The sequence below is a fragment of the Macaca fascicularis genome, chromosome 12 (assembly GCF_037993035.2).
Source record: "Macaca fascicularis isolate 582-1 chromosome 12, T2T-MFA8v1.1".
In the NCBI taxonomy this organism is placed as follows: Eukaryota; Metazoa; Chordata; class Mammalia; order Primates; family Cercopithecidae; genus Macaca; species Macaca fascicularis.
Window position 1 is genome coordinate 53,048,927 of NC_088386.1, and position 25,414 is coordinate 53,074,340.

Genomic DNA, 25,414 nt, shown 5'->3' on the forward strand with positions numbered 1-25,414 from the left:
TATATTCTCCTAATTTAAAAAAAATCTACTGTAATATCAATTACCAAGACAGTGGTTATGTTGAAATCTCCCTCTGAGATTGTGGACTTTTCTATTTATCCTTATAGATCTGTAAATATTTTCTTTATTTTTGAGACTTCATTCTTAAGTACATAGAAATTTAGCTTTCTTTAAAAATCCCTGGTAAACTGAAACTTCAGCTGTGAAAAAGTGACATTTTTAAACTCTAGTAATTTTTTTGCATTACATTCTGTTTTGTCTTCTATTAATTTAAGTAAACTAACACTTTTGTTTGTTTAATATATGTACAGTATATATTTACCATCACAATAATTTCAACATTTCTGTAAACTTTCATTTTAGATGCGTATTTTAAACATTTAATTGAATTTGTTTTCCACACGTTGATAATCGTTGTTTTTTAACTGGAATGCTGAGTCTATTTACATTAAACTATTTACATTTAATTATTACTGACATATTTGGGTGCTCTCTCTTTGTCACATCTTCTGTGTGCTTCCTTTTCTCTTTTCTTGACTTCTTTTGGTTTTTCTGTCAGTTTGTTTTGTTTTGTTTTTGTTTTTGTTTTGGAGACAGGGTCTCATGCTCCTGCCCAGGCTGCAGTGCAGCGGCACCCAGGTTGGAGTGCAATGGTGGGAGCATGGCTTACTGCATCCTTGACCTCCAGGCTCAAGCAAGCTTCCTGCCTCAGCTTCTCAAGTAGCTGGGACCGCAGGCACACGCCACCACGCCTGACTACTTTTAAAAAAAATTTTTGTAGAAACAGGGTCTTGCCATGTTGCCCAGGCTGATCTCAAACTCTTGAGCTCAAGCAATACTCCCACCTCGGCCTCTCAAAGCATTGGGATTACAGGCGTGAGCCACCGTGCCCAGACCTCTTGACATTTTTTGGATTGTTTTTATTATTCCATTTTTCCCTACCAAAGATTAGAAAGAATATACTCACGTTCTATTCTTTTAAAAGTAACATAGAAATGACAACAGGCACATTTTAAAGCATTAATGCTTAAAAATATCTTTTACCCTTCTCCTAGACGAATAAGGTCTTTAGAACATTTTAACTCCATTGGCCCCTCTCCTGACACATCCAGTATGCCATTATTACACTGAATGGTTTATATTAATATTTTTAAAGCCCTATCTGATTATTGCTGTTATTGTCAATAATATTCTTGAGAATTAGTCACATATTCTCACTTTCTTTGCTTTTCGTTCCTCCTTGCGTGTCAGAACTTTGGTGTTACTTTCTTTCTGCCTGAAGTACATCCTTCAGAATTTCCTTTATCAAGGTGTCACTAATAGCAAACTCACTCTATTTCTGTTACTTTACAAGGGCCTCTTCCTTACCCTCCTTCTTTAAAGATATTTTTGCTGGACATAGAATTCTGTTACTAGCTATTTTCTTTCAAAACATTGCATATATAATTGCACTGTTTCTCTTTTCACTTCTTGCTATTGAGAAAACAATGTTAATTCTACCTGGGTTAACATGTAATAAATGTTCTACCTGGGTTAACATGTAATAAATGAATTAACATTTAATTCAAATTAATTGAATTTAATTAAGACAATTCAAAGGAGCTGAATTTAATGTTAATCTATTTACTCGAATTTAATGTTAAATTGAGTTTGAATTTAATGTCAAATTCAATGTTAAATTGAACTTAATATTATATTCAATTAAACTGATGAACATTAAATTAAATTCTGCTCTAATTAACTTTTTTTCTCTGTCAACTTTTAGGACTTCCCTTTGTCTTTGGCGTTCTGTAGTTTTACTATAATGTGTTAAGCTTTGGAAGTCTTTTTATTTGTCCTATTGATATTCATTGACTTTCTTGGGGTTGGGGACCAGTGTTCTCCATGCTGGAAATGTGTGAGCTGTTATCTTTGCAGGTACCGCTTTTGCCCCATTTTCTCTCCCCTCTCTTTTGGACTCCTATGTGAAAGCATGTGTTAGCTCTTTTTTCACTTTCCTTTGTTTGTCATCCCCTCTTCCATACATCCCATTTCTATTCTCCGTGTACTGCATACAAAATTATTTCTTCTGACCTGTATTTAAGACCCCTATTTCTCTCCTCAATCATTCTTATGCTAACTGTTCTTAAACCCATCCCTAAGTTTGGTAAATGAGTTATTGTATTTTTCATTTTTAAGAGTTTTCTTCTGTGCTTCTTTAAATCTGCCAGTTCACTTTTTAATGGCTTCCTATTCTCTAAAAATATTTTCAAGTTTGCCTTTTGTTTCTTTACATTTGGAAAACAGACATAATTTTTGTCTGTTAATTCCAATATATGACGCCATCGTCGGTTTCTGGTATACGCTCTTTTCTGCTGTCCTTATTCATACTGCCTTGCATCCTTGTATGCTTGGTTGTCGGAAGTACTGAAATATGGAAGTAGGCTGGTGACATTGTCAAGCCTCTTTATTAACAAACAATAGACCCTGACTACTTCCAGATTTCTTGCCATGTGAGCCACTGAATTTCCTTATTAAGATATTATTATCTAAGTTTTGGATACTTTTATTTAAAAATGTTCTGGCTGATACAACTTTTTTTTAACTTTTGTCCATCTAATAGGTGGGAAAAATGGAATCCCAGCTAATAGTGAGGTTAAACATCTTTTCGGTATTTGACCATTTAGATTTTCTCCTCTGTAAAATTTGTTTATGCCCTCTCATTTTTTGTTCATTTAGCATTTTCCCTTCCTCAGTCTCTCTCATGTACCCTCTCTCTTTCCCCAACCCATCTTGCAATTAACACATACACAGACACACACACACACATACACACACACGCCCTCTTTATCTTTTAAATAGTTATCTTTTTCCAGTCATATATACTACAAATATTTCTACATTTCCACCCAATATTTAAATTGTTTTCTGGTTTTATTTATGTTATCTTTTGTCATTCATTTTTATTTTAGTTTTCATCAAGTCAATTATATCTTTCTTCTCCTTTTATAGCAGCTGGGTTTCCTGTCTTATTTAAGAACAGCTTCCATACTATAAAGTCATAAAAAATCTTTTTTTCTAAATTTTTCTCTGACATTTAAATTGTTTTATATTTCACAATTAGATATTTAATCAAGCTGTAATTTATTTTTGTATATGGTATGACACTGTGGTACAGTCTTGTTTTCTTCCAGATGGATAGATAATTATGCCAGCATCATTTCAAAAATAAACTATCTTAGAATTTCCATTTTTGCCAAGTTACACTTTAGATGTCCACAGAAACCCTTCTTGCTACAGTACACATAAAAATGCTGAATAAAATATCAATAATTTTTTTCTATTTTATGATAAAGCTGGTGCAAAAATAAATGAATTGCTCGACAGCCAAGAATAAAGTACAAATCCAGAAAGGGGATTGAGCACTGTGGCTGCCTTGACCCTGGAGGCATCTGCCAGCTCTTGGTGGTGAAGTGCTTAGTTTACCACACTGTATCATGAGGCTGGGAAATAAAGCATGGTTCCTGAAACAGTAAAAGGTCAGATCAGCGATTCTTGCATAAATCAGACAACTAAGAATGGCACTGCCATGAAAACAAAACAAAACAACAAAACAAAAAGTTCTACAGAGAGAGATAGGGTATATGCTTGTGTGTCTCAAGTCTGACTTTGGGTAAAGCAGAAAAAAGACAAAAGAAAAAAAATCTGAGATTTCCTCACTACCAGTGCGTATCCCTTACAGGGAGGCTTAGAGTCAGAATTCACTCCATTACATTGCCCCAAAAAACCTAATCAAAACACTGAATGGTTTTGGGTTGGTAACACCCCCCGAAGCAGCTGGCAGAAGCTAATATAAATCTTCTTTGGAGGAACAAATTTTAAATACAGGCTTCAAAACTTTCCTCCAGATAAGGTTTCCCAAGACCATGAGCTCACAATAAAGTAAACCATTAAAAAACACAAGGAAAGAAGTCACCAAAACAGCAGAACCAAAAACAGCAGAACCAAAAACAGCAGAACCAAACCCACAGAGACTATAGATACTGAAATCATCAAAGATTCAAAAATTAGAAAATATGAAAAAACGGTTTAAGAGACATGTTGAATAGAGACAGGAGGCCGAAATTACACGAAATCAGGAAGGAATTGTGAGAACTGAGGGGGATGGATTAGGGGCCTCACAGACAGAAACCACTGTAAGGATACACACCTACTAGGGGAAGAGGGGAGGGGAGTCATGAGCTCTAGTCAGGAGAAAAATGTTGTCACACACACAAAAAAATAAAGCAAAGTCCCCACCATAACAAATAGGATCTAAGTACAGAAGAGAGGACCAGCTGAAGCATGAGACTGAGTTACTGCACTTACATCAAGTCAGCTACCCTTAGAAATGACCCCACCATCTGGGGTGACTGATGAAAGAGTCAGAGAGGCAAGAATCCACTTGGCTTTCAGGTGAAACTGTAAAGGGAAGTCCGAGATTTTGTCCAACCTCTTCTGGTCACCTCCTGACCTTTCTTCTACTGCACATGGACATGATGCAGACTATCAAGTACTGTAGAAATATCACACTGTCTACTTTTCAGAGTACATTTCTGTATTTCCTGTTTTGTGATCACTTCGAAATTGACAAATCTCTACAGGCAGAGGGGGAGATGTCAATCACACTCACTGATGACACAGAAATGGTGGAGTTGTTGGCACTAGCTTCATCATCCAGTACTCAGCCTGAAAGTCCCCAACTTTTTCAAATAAAAAGGTTTGCATCTGGCCAGGTACAGTGGCTCATACCTCTAATCCCAGCACTTCGGGAAGCTGAAGTAGCAGATTGCTTAAGGCCATGAGTTTAAGATAAGCCTGGGCAACACTGTAGGACCACATCTCAAAAAAATTTTTTTGTTTTGAAATGAGCCAGGTGTGGTGGCATGTACCTGTAGTCCCACCTACTCAAGAAGCTAAGGTAGAAAGATCACTTGAGCCCAGGAGTTCAAGGCTGCAGTGAGTCATGGAGCAAGACACTGTCTTAAAAAGTTTTTTAATTAAAAAGAAGCTTAAATTCAATTAAATGTTACATAGCATTTCTTGTAGACATTAATTAGTGGCCAGACAACACATATCTTCCCTATTATAGATAACATTTGAAAACCAATTAATGCAATCCATCATACGAACAGACTAAAGAAGAAAAATCACATGATAATCTCAATAAACTCATGAAGCTACTTTTTAAAAATGTAATATCCATTCATGATTTTAAAGAGAAACTTTCACCAAACTAGGAATACAAGTAAATTCCCTCAATTGATAATAGGAATCTACAAAAAGCCCACAGTTAACAACATACTTAAGGGTAAAAGAATGAATGCTCTCCTCCTAGAATCAGGAAAAAGGCAAGGATCTTCACTCTCACCACTCCTATTCATCAGTATATTGGCAGTCCCAATCAGTTCAAAAACTCAAGGAAAACAAATAAAATTCTGTATCTTCTATATATCAGAACGGAAAACATAAAATGGTCTATATTCATTGATAAGATGATTATGTATGCAGAAAATGCCAAAGAATCTAGGAAAAAAAAAGCTACTAGAACTAATATAAGTTCTTTTCCTTCCTTTCTCTTTCTTTCTTTCTTTCTTTCTTTCTTTCTTTCTTTCTTTCTTTCTTTCTTTCCTTCCTTCCTTCCTTCCTTCCTTCCTTCCTTCCTTCCTTCCTTCCTTCCTTCCTTCCTTCCTTCCTTCCTTCCTTCCTTCCTTCCTTCCTTCCTTCCTTCCTTCCTTCTCTCTCTCTCTCTCTCTTTCTTTCCTTCCTTATTTTTTTTTTTACCAGTGTCTCACTCTGTCACCCAGACTGGAGTGCAGTGTGGCACGACCTCGGCTCACTGCAACCTCTGCCTCCTGGGTTCCAGCGATTCTCCCGCCTCAGCCTCCCGAGTAGCTGGGACTACAGGCATGTGCCACCACGCCTGGCTAATTTTTAATAGAGATAGAGTTTTGCCATGTTGGCCAGGCTGGTCTCACACTTCCAACCTCAAGTGATCTGCCCTCCTCAGCCTCCCAAAGTGCTGGGACTACAGGTGTGAGCCACCGCACCAAGTCTATAAGTTATTTTCACAAGCTTTCAGGAAATCATAAATAAGATAAAAGGAAAATTAATTTTATTATCATATACTAGCAGTTAACATTTAGAAATTGAGATATTTAAAATACCATTCACAATAGCATCAAAAACATGCACTAGAGATAAAGTCAACAAAATATTTATAAGACCTGTTCTCTGATAACTACAAAGCACTGCTAAGAGTAACCAGAGAACTAAATAGGTGAAGAAAAAAAAATACTAGGTTCATGGATTAAAAGTTCAATATTGTGAACATGATTATTTTCTGCAAATTAATCTATATATTCAACTCAGTTTAATCAAAATCTCAGCAGGTATTCTTGTAGAAATTGTCAAGTGGATTCTAAAATTTAGATAAAAATGCAAAGGATAATAGGCAAATTAATCTGGAAAAACAAAGTTGGAGAATTCACAAAACCTGATTTCAATACTTACTATAAAACTACAATAATCAAAACAGTTTGGTGATAGTATAAGGCATATAGAACAATTGAACAGAAGAAAGAGGCTAGAAATATACCCACATATATAAAGTAACTTTATTTTCAACCAAAGTGCAACCATCACTCAATGAGTAAAGCATAGACTTTCAATAAATGATGCTAGAACAACTTCAAATCCATATGGAAAAAATAAAATTCCACCTTAACCTCACATAATAACACAAATTAAGTTGAAACTGAATGTAAAAATTGAAACTAATTGTAAAAACTGAAATATTAAAACTTGTGGAAGAAAACATAAAAATATATATGAATTTTGGGTAGACAAAAACTCAGGACATGAAACTAGTAAACTATCATAATTATTTAAAAAAAATAAATCAGATTTCATCAAAATTTCAGCCTTGTGCTCTGTAAAAAATAGCTTCAAGAAAACAAAATGGCAAACCAGAGAATGGAAGAAAATAGTCACAATTTATCTATGTGATAAAGGACTTGTATTCAGAATATATAAAGAACTCTTCCAATTCAACCAGAAAAAGATTAAAAAAAAAAACAAACCCGCCTCCCAGGTTCATGGCATTCTCCTGCCTCAGCCTTCCGAGTAGCTGGGACTACAGGCGCCCGCCACCACACCCAGCTAATTTTTTTTTTTTTTGTATTTTTAGTAGAGACGGGGTTTCACTGTGTTAGCCAGGATGGTCTTGATCTCCTGACGTTGTGATCTGCCCGCCTTGGCCTCCCAAAGTGCTGGGATTACAGGCATGAGCCACCACACCTGGCCAAAAAAACTCAATTTTTAATAAACACTCAAATACACACTACACAGAGGAAGATACATAAATGATGACTAATATGCACATGAAAAAATAATTTAACATTATTAATTATTGGGAAATGCAAATTAAAACCACAATAAAATACCAACACAAAACCCTTGAATAACTAAAATTAAAGACTGATTATATCAAGTGTTGGCAACAATGCGTACTAACTGAAACTATCACACATTTCTGTTAGAGATATAAAATATTATAAGCGGTCTGAAAACTATTTGGGAGACTATAAAGTTAAACATATACTTATCATGTGACCCTGCAGTTCCACCCTTAGGTATTTTCAAAGAGAAATAAAAGCACATATCCAAAGACTTGTACGTGAATGCTCATAACAGCTTTGCGAATAATAGCCTCCACATGGAAACAACCTGAATGCACATCAATGGACGAATGGATTTTTTAAAATTGTAATATATATGTAGAGTGGGACATTATTCAGCAATAAAAGGAGTAAACTACTGATAAACTCAGCAACATGAATGAATCTCAAAAACATCATTCTGACTGAAGAAAGCCAATTCCTCCCCCCTCAAAAAAAAGTTTCATAATGACTCCTTTCATGGGAAACTCTAGGAAAAATAAATTCAATCTACAATGATAGAAAATAGATCAGTGGTCTAGCCCTGGTGGAAGTGGGACTGAGAACATTTTGAGGTAATGGAGATGTGGTGGTGGTTACAAGGGCATATGTATGTGTCTAAACTCATCAAACTATATAGTTAAAATCTGTGCATTTTAAATGATAAAGGTTTGAGATGATGAATATACTAATTACCCAGATCTAATCACCCACTGTCCTCCCACTGTTCATCACACACATTCTCGATAAAGAAACTATTTTTTGTAAATAAATAAATAATAAAACATGGGCATTTTATTATGCCTAAATTAGGCCTTAATAAAGTTGATTTTTGAAAAAGACAGACTGGTTACTGATTAACTTAAGGGCAGAACATATAGACCTGTCAGTACTTTGGCAGAGCTTACAGTTAGGTTGGGAAGGACCTACATTCTAGCTGCATTGAGTACGTTTGATTTGCCCAATTGCATATGAGACATCTTGCCCTCTAATACCTTTTGTTGTAGTTAAAGAATATAGTCTTGAGGATCATTCACTATTGGCAAGACACATTACAAGTCACTGCCACAGCTAATGAGGAGACTCTTTTTTACCCCTAAAATCCTTTGTATTTGGCTATGGAGAAGACCATCAAACATAAGGAACCTTCACTTTAGGGTGTCTCTGGTGCACAGATAAAAACTGGGAGATAAAACGTAAGGAAACAAGTGCCCATAATAGATCCCAGATCACTACCAAAGCAAGGAAGTCTATGGAATCTGAGATAGAAAGAATAAATATGGTCTAAAATCCATGACTGCAAGTAGCATTCAGGGATGAAATATGCCAAGTATAACTTTTGAGGTTGCAATATACATGATAATGCCTTACAACAGTGTTTCCAAGGATTGGGATAAGTACTGGTGGTGGTACGTGGAATTACTTTAAGAGTTTTTCTGAGATGAACTGGGATGGCAAACAAACATGATATTAAATAACACTGAGTCATACTATGATTCCTTCTTTTATTCTCTTAGTTTTTTTGGATTTTGTAACAAAAAGTCTCATTTCCTGCTAATATGTCTTATTCTTCTGTCTTCTCTCTTTTAAAAAGGAGAAAATGCAAATACCTAACTGAAATGCAGGAGCATTTTTTGTTTGTTTACATAGTTATCTTCTATTTAGGGCAAGTTTTTACATTTGTGATAGTGATACTATATTTTATACAATAAATGTTTTTCAATTAAAAGGTGGTTAGCTTATTTTAAAAATAGGTAAAAAGTACGTGAGTGGTATACTGATATGATGACATATGAACACCTGAGCTTGGATAACATTGCCTTAAAATGTTAATTTGTAAGGAAGTATATGTATCTCTGTATAGATACATCTATATTGATAATCATTAAATTATTGTTATATTAAAAATATTAAAGAAGTTCAATAGCAGGATTATTTTCACATCGTAAACTAGTTTTAAAGTCAGAATTACATGCCCCTTAATGTCTCCCAAAGTTTCAGATCCCAGTTACTGATAAAGGGCCAGATCAGGATTTTTAGCATCTTATAAATTGGGGTAAAGCACTGTATAATTGGACGAAAGGCAGAAAAATATCTGAACAATGATGAAGGGTCAAATTCCACTCTGCCTCTATCTCTCTGAGGTGTGCTCTCACTTGAATGTGGGTAGATGGAGAAGATATGCAGAGGATGCCCCTGAAAAAAAGATTCTGTCCCCAGAAAAGTTGGCAATCTGCTATTTTTAGTTATGCTCTTTTTCTTCTCAGTATATTTCTCAATGTCTTTTACACGTGATCTCAGCCAAAAGGCCGAGAAGCGATCTCAATTTCTTTTTTAAAAATCCAAAAAAATTTACATTTGACTTTAGGTCCATTAATCATTTCAAAAATACATCACGTGGACAAATTTCTTCAAAATTGTTACGTTGTTGTCAATGTTTTGACAATGATGTGCAATTTTTAAAAAACTCAACCTCAGTAGACTCTAGAGAATTTTACCAGCCAAAATCAAAAACAGAACTGTAAAACAGATTTTCTTATTTAAAGAAACATAAGACAGTTTGATTCCTACCATTTCTTATAGTTTTCCAAGAGTAAAATTAAATTTGGAATGAAGAAAGATAAACCCCTTACCTGTTGGAAGGTGCAGTGTTATGTTGTTGCAAAAATCTGTGAAGCAGCATTCGGTTTTGGTAACATTGTTGGAACTATGACAGAACACTTGAGCATTCAGTTCTGGAAGGGAGACACAGGATTTGATCACCTGTTCTTTTCCATTGGTTAGCATGACTGATGCCCAACATGCTCCTTCTGTTTGGCAGGTAAAGTTTGAAGAATCACACAAAAGACATACACACTTCAGTCCTGGAAAGAGTAAGGCAAAAAGATTTAAAATACAAAAGACATCATGCTACTTTACTTGATAATACCTCAGAATATAAATTCAATCTTAATGAAAATGGAAAAGGGGTTTAAATAAAAACACTTGCTAAACACATGCTAAGCTCTTACTCCCGCTCCATCATGTATTTCACTAAACATCCTGTCCAATTATCATTTACTATTGCTAATATTTTTGTGATTTATTCAGTTGCTACTATATTTAAAGCATTTTTCCCATCCATGCTCTAAATACCCCCTTATTAAGTTCAATCAGCTCATTCCTAAATCAATAGCTCCTAGGAAATGCTAGGAAACAGTATCACAGCAACCAAGAGGGGCTGTCCAGCAACACTCACAGAACATTAAAGTGGGGTTATGGCAGCTGTGTAACCAAACAATTCAGTGTGTTCTGTTCATTTGCCCTCCTTCCTTTAAACTTTTAAGCAAATGTGCTAAACGCAAAGCTAACCATAGACATTTATGTCTCTAAAAAATAGTTGTGACACTTTATATTTATTTTCTGTGATACTTTAACACAATTGTTATTGTCATAGTTCCTTTAAGACATTGGTGAGCCACTATATTTCCCCTCTTCACTAAAGAACATATATTAGAATGAATCATTTGAACAGACACCATGACCTTCAGGTAATTTTCTTTAATTCACACATCCAGTCCATAAAGTAAGGCACACCAATAATAGAATTTAGAATATCGATACCAATACAACTGTGAAAAATTACACTTTGTTAAACTAATCTGTTCACTATCTACACCTCTCCAACATTCTCCACTTATTACACACACACACACACACACACACACAGTCACCACTAAGTCACATGTCCAAAGCAGTGCCTATTTATGTTTTGATGTAAAATATTCATCAGCATGAAGCATCTAGTGGTTGTGAGTTATTCAAATTTTATTTAAATATATTGTTTCTAAATAGCATAATACTAAATAAGCTTTGTATTAGTGTTTTAAAATTCTTTAAATTTCAATAGCTTTAGGAGTACAAGTTGTTTTGGGTTACATGGGTGAACTGTATAATAATGAAGTCTCAGCTTTCAGTGTACCCATCACCTGAATAGTGTACATTGTACTCAATAGATAATTTTTCATTCCTAACCTCCCTCCCACCCTCTCCCACCTCCTGAGTCTCCAATATCCTTTACATCTCCCTGTTTGCCTTTGCATACTCATAGCTTAGCTCCCTCTTATTAGTGAGGACATACAGTATTTTGTTTTCTGCTTTTGAGTTACTTCACTTAGGATAATGGCCTCCATTTCCATCAAAAGTCGCTGCAAAAGACATTATTTCATTCTTTTTTATGGCTGAGTTGTAGTCTATGGTATATACACACACACAAACATACACACCATATATATACGTGTGTATATATATATGTGTGTGTATATATACGTGTGTGCATATATATATACATGTGTGCATATACATATATGCACATACACATACACACATGTTTTTATTCATTTATCGGTTGATGGGCACTTATGTTGATGCTGTATCTTTGCAATGTGAACTGTGCTGACATAAACATACATGTGCAGGTATCTTTTTGATAACCCAATAGTGGGATTGCTGGATCAAATGGCAGTTCCATTTTTAGTTCTTTGAGAACTCTCCATACTGTTTTCCATAGACATTGTAATAATTTAAATTCCCATCAGCAGGGTATAAGCATTTGCTTTTCACCATATCCACACCAACATCTATTGTTTTTTGACTTTTTAATGGTGACCATTCTGGCTGGGGTAAGCTGATATCTCACTGTTATTTTAATTTGCATTTCCCTGGTGATTAGCGGTGTTGAACATTTTTTCATATATTTGTTAGCCATTTGTATGTCTTCTTTTGAGAAGTGTTTGTTCATGTCATTTGCCCACTTTTTAATGAGATTATTTGCTTTTTTCTTGCTGATTCTCTTGAGTTCCTTGTAGATTCTGGATACATCCTTTTTTGGATGTATACTTTGCAAATATTTTCTGCCATTCTATAGGTTATCTGTTTATTCTATTATTTCTTTGTGCAGAGATATAGATGACACAAACATATGGAAAAACATCCATGCTCATAGATTGGAAGAATCAATATTGTGAAAATGACCATGCTGCCCAAAGCATTCTACAGATTCAGTGCAATTCCTATCAAAATACATCATTTTTCACAGAATTAGAAAAAAAATCCTAAAATTTTTATGGAATCAAAAAAGAGCCTGAATAGCCAAAGTAATCCTAAGCAAAAAGCACAAATCTGGAAGCATCACATTACCCAACTTCAAATTATTCTATAAATACAGGGCTACAGTAACCAAAATGGCATGGTACTGGTATAAAAGTAGACACATAGACCAATGAAACAGATTAGAGAATCCAGAAATAAAGCTACATACTTACAACCAACTGATCTCCGACAAAGCACACAAAAACACACACTGGGGTAAGGATACTCTATTCAATAAATGGTGCTTGGAAAAGTGGATAGCTATGCGTAGAAGAAACTGGATCCTCCTCTCACATTATACAAAAATTAACTCAAGATGAATTAAAGACTTAACTCTAAGCCCTAAAACAAGAAAAATTCTAGAAGAAAACCTACAAAGACAAACTATTCTCAACATTCCCTAGGTAAAACATTTATGACTAAGACCCCAAAAGCAAATGCAACAAAAACAAAAATAAATAAATATATTATTAATGTTACGAACTTTTCGTTAAATCACAACTGTCCTCCCATAATTATCTAAATGTGCAAATTTTTACCATATAATCATTGTCAGTAAAACTAAAGTTTTAAATTGCTAATTGTTCAAATGGAAGTTGATTTTACACTTGTAAAATATTTGATACATAAATGACAACTTTTACTTAACTTCAAATACAGATATGGGAGCAAAAATGGGTACTATTCCTATATAACTGAATATTTAACAAAGAACAAATTCTATATCAATCATATAGAAATTATTCTCTTCTATCAATAATTTTTCTTAACTGATGAAGCATCATTTCTAAAAACATTTTTAATACTGGTATCCTAAGGGAAATACAATCTTAAAATAAAATACTGTTTTGTTATCAACACTGAACCAAGCATAACAGCTCACTTTCCTATTTATTCCAGTGGTGATCAACATTAATAAATATACTTTGTCATCAATATCTATGTGATACAGAAGAGCCATATATTCTAACTTGATGGGGATTCTATAGAGCTATATAGATAAAATCTAGTGCTTTAGAACATGTTTCAAGGCACTTTCCTTGCAAAAAGAGAACTCATGGGCAACCATTCATCTAGGTTTCTACTGACAATGAAATCTTTCTAGCATTCTCCAGTTCCAATCTTAGAAATTTGATTATACTGGCTTTGCAATCTTAGGCATTACTTTGTCTCCTGTACCTCCATTTTCTTATATGAAAGGCAGGACTAATAATAATATATCTCCTCATAACGTTGTTGTGGAGCATAAATTAGTTAACCTGTGTAAAGCCCTTAGACAAATCTCTGGCACATAGGAAATACTATATAAAGACTTAGGGACTATCTCTCCTACTACTGAAGGAGGTAAAGCCAGTTGCCTTATGCAAACAAGCAAAACAATCAAAATACATTTGTAACCCATAAAGGAAGAGCCAAATGAACTAGGGTGCAGAGACCATTTAAAAGCCATAATAAAGAAATGCATCTCTTTCTGCTCTGTCAAGAGTGATTTGACTGCTCTCCTTCTTTTAATGACCCAGACTAGATTCTAGATGGTCACACAGCAGGTAGTATCTGGTGACGGTCCAGCCAAAGAATTCAGGAAAAGACAAAAGTTCCAGCCCTCACTCTGTCACTAACTTGCTGATTGACTTTGGAGAAGACATTTAACCTTACAGAGTCTCAATGTTGTTCTCTGAAAATAGAAAATGAATAGCATAGGGAAAGTGGGTCTAAAAATCTTAAACTCTTATATAACACCAATATTTTATGACCGTACTTATTTACACCTTATGGAAATCTACAATTACAAAATAGGAAAACTCATTTAATGTTAACTCAATTGCTGAACTATGGTTATTCTTCACTTTCATATTTTAAGGGGCTAAAGGTAGGAAAAAGAGTAACTCTTCCAACACACAATCTCAAACCATTTGTCACTAGACATTTCATCAGAATCTCCTTGGACACTCTATTTCCAAGAGAAGCTTAGCAACTGACACAACCAACTAAAGAACATGAATCTGCTGAGTGAAGACAAACATAAAGCACTCAACAATTAAATATATGTTAGTTTCACATGCATTCATCATCTCATATAATCCCACTGCAACTGTGGGAGTTAGTTGTCACTATCTCCATTTCATATATAACAAAATGAGGCTGAAAAAGATAAAGTGACTGACTTATGTAACAGTCTCTGGACTAGTCAAGCAAAGGTACCATTTTTAATGGCACCTTACTCATGAAAGGTGCCATAAAAAAAAAAATGGGTATGTGAACAATTCTCCCACCCCACAAATTTCTAGCAATTGTGAAAAAAATAGAATTCTAATACAGCAGAAAGAAGCTGTTAATGAATTAATAACTGAAAACTAGGATTCTGATCGGTATTATCCTAATAGCCTTTAAAACACAGTTGGTGTTTTTGAAACGAATTCTACCTACCTATTTTCTGAGGGGACATGCAGTCAAATAAAATTCAGTATCATGTGCCTTGCATCTAAAATAAATAATCTCACCTTACAGCTTTATCTAAATTCTGTATTAAGTAAGGCTCTGAGTACACAATCTGATACTTTCTTTTTGAAGCACTACTGGCTCCTTATAAAAATGATTACATAATAGTTCTTAGCAAGGAATTATGCAGATATTCACTAAATGTTTAACAAGCTATAAAAATTTACTTTGGTTAAAAGTAAAAGGTACAAATCATAATAATAATATATACCTAGGTGATATAGTTAAGACACAAAGTGACACCTTACTTCAAATCTTGCATGATGAAAAACACTGGCAAAATTGAGGATTTGTTAATGATAATGGCTTCAAACATCTGCTAAATGTTCCCATTTATTCCAGTTCAGCTGGCAGTACGATAGGACTGACAGCGAACAAACAGCAAACTAAATAGGACCTAAGATGAATAAGTAACATACAACATACTCAGACTCTCATATTTCATTTCGCACCAGTCCACTATATCACTTCATTTGACATATAATTCAACTATATTTATATTAACCATCCTCAACATAGAACCTTTGTGCTGCCAATTACAATATAAGTTGCCATTAGTGATTAGACATGATTTCATATTTTGTCTTTTTCAAAAAAAACTGATGTTCATTGAGTTAATTATACTACAATATTCTGTGACAGAACAAATCTGGTTGTTAGCAGGCAGTAGTCTTGTCTCATGTTTATTTTATACTTTCCCATTACAATGTACTTGAGTCCTATGGAAAGGGGCAGCAAATGAGGTTGAAGAAGGAAAACAATTACCCATAATAAGGAGGTTTATTAGATTTTTCACCACAAGGAAGATTGTACTTTGCTTTTGTCTCCTCCTACCCCTTTAATTATCCCCTTTTATCCACTCTGCCAATTCGTCTCTAAAAGGCAAGACATCTGTTACCCACAAGACATCTGTTACCCACATCAACTAAAGGATGTGCACATTCCTAACCAACCAGAAAATAAATATTCATCCATATTTACATGTGATGGCTAGCACACCCTGGTGTCCAGAAATATAAAAACCATCTGACTACAAAAAAGAACCAAATTCGTTGATCTGCATTTATATGCTATTCTTATTAGAAAGCCAAATATTTATTTGGCAAATATTAGGTGCTTTGAATTAGACAGTATTTTCAACATGTTGGTTACATATTACTATGTTCCCTATGTTTGGGGTCTATATGCTAAAATTAACCAGTGCTTAACATAAACATCTGACATAAACTCTTTCTTCTTTTCCAGACATCAGTTTATTCAGTTTCTCTAGTTTTAGACCAGGCTATGAAACGCAAAATATTTTTTTTAATTCAGAAAACCGTCTCGGATTTGACCTGCTGAATATGTAATCTTTTCATCATTTGCAGGCTTCTGAGTTAACAAAGGGAACAATTCAAGCTTTTCAGTGTGCTGAATATGAAAAGTACAGCAGCAGGAAAGAAGCCAGGAAAACTAGCACTAGTAAATCTGAAGGAAAGCCAGACAGGGTCAAAGAAAATCAGGCAAAGATCTAGCTTCCTTTTCTATTCCTTGTCAAAATTTTATTTTCTTGCCATGTGGTCATTTCAAAGCATTCGCCTTTCTTAATGGTAAGGAAAAATAGAACAAAGAATGAAAATAACATTAATAAAATATGGTCAATATAAATGTAAACTTTTAGGTCAAATGAGCTTTCAATAAAGATTCAGCTGGTAGAAATACTCCTTCTCAGGCTGCAACCAAAAATTTCAGAACTCCACAAATAAGGGAAGACACCCATCACAAAGAAAAACTTTGCACAAAATAGCAATTACGTTCCCCATTAAAGAAGGTTCAGAGCTGAGAAGGAATGAAACCAGCAGGGATTCTGTCCAGGAGAACTGCTTAAACTTTCAGCTGTACTGCTCAATTTAGTTAGAGTTCAGCACATTGTAAATTATTCGTACTAACCATTTGGAATTTTCTCAGTCCAAAGGCAACATTGATTGAAACTCGAGGTTTTAGCTCACCTGACCACCAGCCACCTGAGACTTTAGACAAGTTCCCCAATCTCTCCAGATCTTATCTTCCTCACCTGTAAAATGAGGAGGTCAAGAAGCAGGCTAGAAGACTTCTAAAGACCCCTCCAGTTCTCTAGTCCTCTGCTACTCTGAACTTGTGTCACAGTTCTCAATATAAGTGACTTAAGGATTACCTATGATAGATGAAAAGAGAGAGCTGGGGTTAGGGATGTGAACAGGATTGGTCTGTGCCCCCAAATTCACACGCTGCTGTTTCAGAGGGTGAGAGAATTCTACTGGTTTCTAAATCAGCAAAACTTCTCCAATTAATGTTAAAGATTGTTTATCTTGTACTATATGTACTACACGAGAATTGAATGTTCTTTCCAATATCAGCATGAAATTTGGGGGCAATGGGGGGAATGTGATGGAGGCCTGAAAATGTTCATAGCCTCTCTGAGTTATGTGAGACATCTAGAGACTGTTGCTGAGTCCCTCAATCTTAGTATCCACAGGATCACAGAAACGGTATGCAAGACCAAAAGCAACTCAAAAGAGCACCACACTTCAGCAATCTGAATACTCTACATTCTACTAAGTAGATATGAAAACGTTTCCCAAAAATATTTCAATGGCTGACAGCAATTAGAGCTTAAAACTGACTAGAATGATGTTATTTATTTACTTATTGCCTCAAAACTTTGAATACATATGGAAAGGACACGTATGATGGCACAATGTCACAAAGCTTTTACTGCAATTTTAAAACTTAACGGGAAAATTTCTATTTAGCATTTTTGCTTATCAGCTTGGTGATTAACTGAAAGTTTCACCTTTCAAAGAAGGCTTTTTCCAGAAATACCATTAATAACCTTTGCTGCTAAGCTCCTCCAGTGTGGGACAATTAGTAATCAACCATAAAGGGATACAATATAATCAAAATGGTTCGTGACAAAATTATTTGTGTGGATTCTCTTAAAACATCCCTTTGAAGGGATGAAAACGCAGGATTCTTAGATAGGAAGATGGCAGCCTTTTCCTTCCTGCCTTTGGAAGTCAAGGCATGAGTGCGCAACAGGCTAGCAGGGGTGGCAGTTGGTGATAACTGCTCTTGGGTATATAGCAGTGTTTCCACGGCTTAATCTTTGTTTCCTTAAGGAGGATACAGCCTATCTGGAGTCCTCTGGCCCAGTTTAGACTTTGCAGCCATGTAGGGGAAAAAACAGACCCTATTTGAAGGGTCAAAGAAAAGAGTATTCCCAATCACAAGACACGTTTCCTCTGCCACTCCTCACATACAATTCTTGCTTGGTTTGAAAGGTTATTTTCTTACCCTGGCAGCCTAAATGGTTCCTCATCAAACTGTTCCCCAGTAGTTGGGGTTTCTTAATCTACTGTCTTCTGCTTTGGAGAATATTGGTGTTTAATGGATTCCAATTACATTTAGAATAAAGCAAAATCCACAATCATTATCATGACCTGATAGGCTAATAGTCTGGGTTCATCCCACTCATCCAACCTCATCTCTCATAACTCAGCCTTCCGGAGCACTTGTCTCCTTTGCGCAGCTGTGATATAACAAGTTTCCCACCTCATGGCCTTTACTCATTTTGTTCCCTTTACCTGTAGTGCTCTCCCCTTTCTTCTCATTCTCCAGGTCTTAGCTCAAATGTCACCACCTCAGAGAAATCTTCAGTGACTACCCTTGCTCAAGGATCTGCTCCCCATCCTTCCTGCTACGTATCACAATCTATAATTCGCTTTTTTAAATTGTATTAGCCCCGCTAGAATGAAAATTTCATGAGGGCAGGGCCTTTCTCCTGTTTTATCTACTATCACTTCCCCAACATTTAGAATAGGGTCTGGCAGTGTGGTAAAATTCAATAAAGATGTATTGAATTACAAATTGTAGAAAACTGCAAAGTACAGAAGAAATTTTTGTCCATGCTATTTATCTCTTGGATGAATTTTAAAGTTCATTCTCAGTTTGAAAGAGGTTTTTATAAAGATAGAATAGAATAGAATAGAACAGAATAGAAATATAGAATAGATATAGAAATCCTTTGTCATATGTGTTACATATAGCTTTTCCCACTTTCATATTTATTTGCTTTTTCCCTAACACATTACCTTCATTATTTGGGGGGTAGGGGGCGGAAAGATACTTACTCCTTGTCAAAAAGAAGTCAGGTAATACACATAAAGAAGGAAGTAAAATAAAATACATCACCCTTAATCCCAAATCCCCCAAACCACTACTGTATACAACCTCTCCAAATATTACTTTGTGGAGTTTCACACTAGATATGCATAGTGATGTTCTCATTAAAATCCTAATAACATGATAGACATAAACTGTGTCTATCAATATTTTACTCTGCAATTTATTTTGCTTTAAAGCTTAGAAAATCTCCCATCCAGATATTTTCTAGTCAATATTTTCTTCCAGTTTCTGATCTGTTTCTTAGACACTTAAATATATATGCAATTTTGACATGGATCATCCAAATCATAGATAATATACAAACCTCCTTGATAGTAGTAAGTGAATTACTTTATGGCAAGTCTTTAGATAAATTTTTTAAATCATTTTTTAAAGAGTACTTTACTATATGCCAAACTCTTTGGCAAAGAGTCAAGGCAGGGAGGGAGGGAGAGAGGAGAGAGAAAAGGTATGTACTAAAGCAACTTGACCGTGTAGGTTAAAGGATGTTAGGACAGTGTGGTAAACTGAGCCAGGGACACATGTAGGAGCTGTGAGCTGCATTGGGACACAGAAGTGAAGCACTACTGAATCCGGCTGGTGCTGAGGGTAAGAGATAGGGGCAGGGGCGGGAAGGTTTCTTGGAGGTGAATCTTGAGAAGCATACCTGTTCACCCTTCCTGCCGTTTGGAGGACGAGTCCCAGCCCATCCTCTCAGTAGTCCTCCAAGACGGTCCAGAGAGCACCCACCAGCCTGAGGAAACCGCGGCAGTCCTCCCCCACCAGGCAGTGTGGAAATACCTCCTGCTGCGAGGCGGCACCGCATGGACACTAACTGCCCCCACTTTGTCAACGGGTTTGGTAACACTCACTGCCCCAGTGGAACTCCATTCCCGGTCCCCAGGCCGCTCCCCACCCCAACAATGACCTTGGCACCCCGACCCACCCCCGTGGAGCTCCCCTTGCCTGGACTTGCAGGTTGGAGCTCGGAGCCCTACCCCAGAGCAGCGGTCAGCGCCTTCCGCCTCCCCTTCGTCTGATGAATTTGCGAACGGGCACCCTGGGGTCGCCGGGACGCCCTAGCTGTCCGCTGGACCTTGGTGCAGTGAATTCGGCCCCAACGACAGCTCCCGTGGGGCTCAGCCACCTGCCCGAGGGCAGCGCAACGTCCTCCGACGGCTTCCCGGCGCACCAGGGTACCATCTAGTGGCAGCAGAGGCAGGACGCAGGCTATTTTTTACAGAATGACCTCCACTCAGGATTAGCATTTCTCAAGCATTTTTAAAACCTGTGTGTCTTTAAAATAACCATAAAATGTCACACTCTCAATTTTGTTATTTGAAATTTTAAAATAAAATGCCTTGTCTAGAAGCAAATCAATGCGGTGATGATTTGATAACGCTTTTTCATTTGGAAATAGTGGCCCTCCACTCTCCAGCACCCTTGAAGATCACCATTTTAGCCTGGGAGGACTTGCTAGACCGATATTTATTGAGAGAAATCTCTTGTTTGAACCAAAAGATTCCACCTATCCATATACTGCCAGTGAAGTCTTTCCAAATTGTAAGAAGAAATGAGAAACTGATAAGCCCTTAATGTGTATTATAATTTGCATATTCTGGGGAGGCCGAGACGGGCGGATCACGAGGTCAGGGGATCGAGACCATCCTGGCTAACACGGTGAAACACTGTCTAAAAATACAAACCCTACTAAAAATACAAAAAATTAGCCGGGCATGGCGGCGGGCGCCTGTAGTCCCAGCTACTCGGGAGGCTGAGGCAGGAGAATGGCGTGAACCCGGTAGGCGGAGCTTGCAGTGAGCCGAGATTGCGCCACTGAACTTCAGCCTGGGCGACAGAGCAAGACTCTGTCTCAAAATAATAATAATAATTATTATTATTATTTTATAATTATTTGCATATTCACGTAAGTCCTGTTGGTCTTATAGCTGTTATATTTACGCTCACATAAAATCATACCTGATAATGGTGGTTACCAGATTTGGAAATTACACTGACCAGTAAAATTTCAAAAATAATTTGGGGACCCAACCAAGGGTTACATCAAATTTTTGTGTTGTCAAGGAAGAACATTGAAAAAAAAAAAATCGGTGGCTCATGCCTGTAATCCCAGCACTCTGGGAGGCCGAAGCGGGCAGATCATGAGGTCAGGAGATCCAGACCATCCTGGCTAACATGGTGAAACCCCATCTCTACTAAAAATACAAAAAATTAGCCGGGCATGGTGGCGGGCGCCTGTAGTCCCAGCTACTCGGGAGGCTGAGGCAGGAGAATGGTGTGAACCCAAGAGGCAGAGCTTGCAGTGAGCCAATACTGCACCACTGCACTCCAGCCTGGGCAACAGAGTGAGACTCCATCTTAAAAAAAAAAAAAAAAAGCATCCTCTATTACCATCATTTCAAAAAAGAAGTCAATTCACATGATTTAATCATTTCACACTGTATACATATCAAAACAACACATTATACCTCACAAATATATACAATTATGATTTGTTAATTAAAATATTTATTAAAAGAAAACAATAAAATAGCTCACATTAAAAAAAGAAAAAAGAGCATTATAATACCAATTAAGAAAGTAAAGACATAAATCCCAGAATTAAGGTCTGACTTTACCAAACTCAAGGATATCTTTTAAAAAATTTCAAATGTGGATAAATATAATTGCATTTTATAATGTTACATTTCTTTTATTTCTTTTAATGGTTTTTTTTTTTTTTTTTTTTTTTTTAATGAAGTCTCACTCTGTCGCCCATACTGGAGTACAGTGGCACAACCTCGCCTCACTGCAACCTCCACCTCCTGGTTTCAAGTGATTCTCCTGCCTCAGCCTTCCGAGTAGCTGGGATTACAGGCGCTCACCACCAAGCTCGGCTAATTTTGTATTTTTAGTAGAGGTAGGGTTTCCACCATGTTGGCCAGGCTGGTCTCAAACTCCTGACCTCAAATGATCCATCAATCTCGGCCTCCCAAAATGCTGGGACTGCAGGCGTGAGTCACCCGCCCAGCTTTAACAGCCTTTTTCTAATAAAAATTATTAATCTAGGGGTTGACTGCATCAGAAAGTGGAGCTGAGTGTCCAACCTGTTATTATTCCAACCTATTGTGTTCACAATGAATGGCCATACTCCAGATAGAAATGCTGTCTCAAGTGGAAGGGGCAATTTTCTGTAGTGCTAATTTTACTCAATATGGAATATTCTGGAAACTGAAAAAAGCTGAATAGTCCGGGCACAGTGGCTCACGCCTGTAATCCCAGCACTTTGGGAGGCCAAGGCAGGCGGATCATGAGATCAAGAGACTGAGACCATCCTGGCTAACACAGTGAAACCCCGTCTCTACTAAAAATACAAAAAATTAGCTGGGCGTGGTGGTGGGCGCCTGTAGTTCCGGCTACTCGGGAGGCTAAGGCAGGAGAAGGGCGTGAACCCGAGAGGCGAAGCTTGCAGTGAGCCGAGATGGCGCCAATGCACTCCAGCCTGAGTTCAAAAACAAACAAAAAAAAGCTGAATAATAATAGCCACCCACTCCAAGCAACAGAGAAAGCTAATAATGGCCGACCAGGTGTCTAGCTAACAAGGCACATCTCTGCCCAGGGAACAGAGCTGCTGAGCTTTCGTGGCTCAACAAACTCACTCTAGATAGATGTTCACCTACCAGAAATTCACTTGGCAATGCCTCCATCAGTACTGGAGCACAAATCTTAACAGTGTATTTGATCAGCCTGCACACGTTGGTCTATTTTACAGAACTTGGAAGATAGTATGCATTTTCTAAATTAGTACAGTCTTGTGTTCAATATATTGCTTGTCAAGTCTATGATTTACTTGATGATTAACTCCTGATCAAGAATACACCATACACTTTTAACACTGTTTCTACAGGAAATGATTACCAATTATAATCAACTCCTGAAGGATACTATTTCCAGCAATATCTTGCAGTGGTAAGCAGGGATTGCTACTCTGTAGCATGGAGAAGTGAACCTGTGTAAAGAAAAAACACCACAGGATCCCTAATCCAGTCCAGGGCATTTAGGGAACAAGTTAGGAGACTTGGGGTTCTAATCCTAGTTCTAGTAATATGGCCTCTGGGTCTTATGTGTTCAACTGATCTGTTTAAGAAAGAATTCAATTAAATGATCTCTAATGTGCCTTTCAGTTGTAACATTCTATAACCCTAAAAGCAGAAGGCATCAATGGCCACCATCCAGTATCAGAAAGAGCAACAGGAGTGACAGCATACCCAGAAAACCAAGTTGTTGCCCTAGAATCACAGTTAGGGAAGAAAACTGTTCAGAAGAATAATGTATTCTGATAAAGACTGACATGAATAATCAGAGTTCATATTTTGAAGGTCTGTTCAGTCAGTGAGATCTAGTTTTGTGTTTTCAAACTCTATTAAAGTAGAGAACATAGAAACCAAATGAGAGAAGAGCAGAGTTCAGTGATGAAAGGAGTATATGGCATAATAAATCTATTTGGGAAATATGCCATGAAATGCAAAAAAACAATTAACCACAAAAAATATTAAGTTCCAAACTAAAAGCTAAGAAAGCTCTGACTTGTTAAGCAGAAGCAATTAAAAGTAACTAGTAAGTAATCAACAATTAACAGTCATATATGCAGTTACAGGATTGAAGAGATACAAAAACAGAACTGTCTGTCTCAAGTTTAGAATGAAAGTAGCAAAGAAAATTGAAAAGGTAAAGTCCTCAAGGGTTCTCAGGGGCTCACTCGTCAGAAATTTTTACCACAATCCACAGCTGCATATTTATATACGATCAGATATGGTAAAGAATAGATAATTCTCAATCTAGAAATAAAAGGAAACTATCCTAAGAAGCTGATCTAGCTAAAAAATAGAGTGGCAAGCTCAGAGTTGAAAAGGGAAGAGGAGGACAAGTGATTTGGAAGGATCTTTTTGTTTCATTAAGGCTGATCCTAGCTGAGCATCTTTCCAACATTGACCATGAGGCTCAAAAGTTTAGCCTGGATAATATGAAGAACTCATATACTGTGTAAACATAAAAAGGGCAGCATCACCTACCACTCCCTTCAAAGAAGATGGGTGGGAAAGGGAGCTGATGAATGGGGAGCACATTTTAAAAATCCACAATGCTTTTTTAAAATATAATTCTTAGACTTCTAGGAATTATCATAACTATTTCAGAAGGTACGTTACTGGCCAGGCGCAGTGGCTTGCACCTGTAATTCCAGCACTTTGGGAGGCTGAGGTGGGTGGATCACTTGAGGTCAGGAGTTCGAGACCAGCCTAGCCAACATGGTGAAACCCCATCTCTACTAAAAATATAAAATTAGCCAGGCATGGTGGCAGGCTTCTGTAATCCCAGTTACTCAGGAGGCTGAGGCACGAGAATCACTTGAACCTGGGAGGCAGAAGCCGAGATTGCACCACTGCACTCCAGCCTGGGTGATAAAAAAAGACAGTCTCAAAAAATAAAAATAAAAATAAACTAAAAAAAGAAGGTAGGTTACCTGGCTTCTCCTGGTTCCTTTTATCTATCAAGATACTGTTAAGTAACGTAATTGCCTGTTTCTTTTTTGCAGCTGCCCAAATATATTTCAAGACATAAAAGTATAAAAGTAAGGAAACATAAGAAAGAAGTTATAGGACCTCCAAAAAGTCTCAAAGAATTCATATTAGCCAGAAGAAAAGGAAAGTCTAAGGTAGGTCGTCTAAGTCTTATTGCTTCTTTAATAGTGATATAAAACAAAACAAAACAAAACAAAAATATAGTAAAGAAACAAACGAAAACCTTGTTTTTAGCTGTGTCTGAGTTTAACATTGTTGGAATTCAGCAAGGTGCAGTAAAAAAGATCCTGCACTTTGGAAGATGCCTATCTGTAGTTCTAATCCTGAGTCACCCCTAACTCTGCTGTGCAGCCTGAGAGGTTACCACACCTCTCTAAATCTGTCCATGCACTGATGAAGTAGGGATAATAATTCCTATCTCACAGGATTATTATGAAAATTTTAAAAACAGATATTCTAGATAACACATTTAACACACAACAGATGTTTAAAAAAAAAAAAAAAGGAAAAAAAAGAACACCCAAAAATTAAGCTCCTGCTATTACAAGTTATGGGCTATTCAGAGCT

The 25,414-nt window shown here is 36.7% G+C and overlaps 1 protein-coding gene across 2 annotated transcripts in view; it reads right to left on the reverse strand.

Annotated features, from left to right (window-relative positions):
• The window catches only part of ACVR1C (activin A receptor type 1C), a 99,753-nt gene that overhangs the window by 41,327 nt on the left and 33,012 nt on the right, over positions 1-25,414 (reverse strand). For both annotated transcript variants that reach the window (XM_005573230.5, XM_005573224.5), the window contains exon 2: positions 10,091-10,321. In XM_005573230.5, coding sequence (XP_005573287.3) covers positions 10,091-10,321 — 231 coding nt within the window. The remainder of the gene's footprint in view (positions 1-10,090; positions 10,322-25,414) is intronic.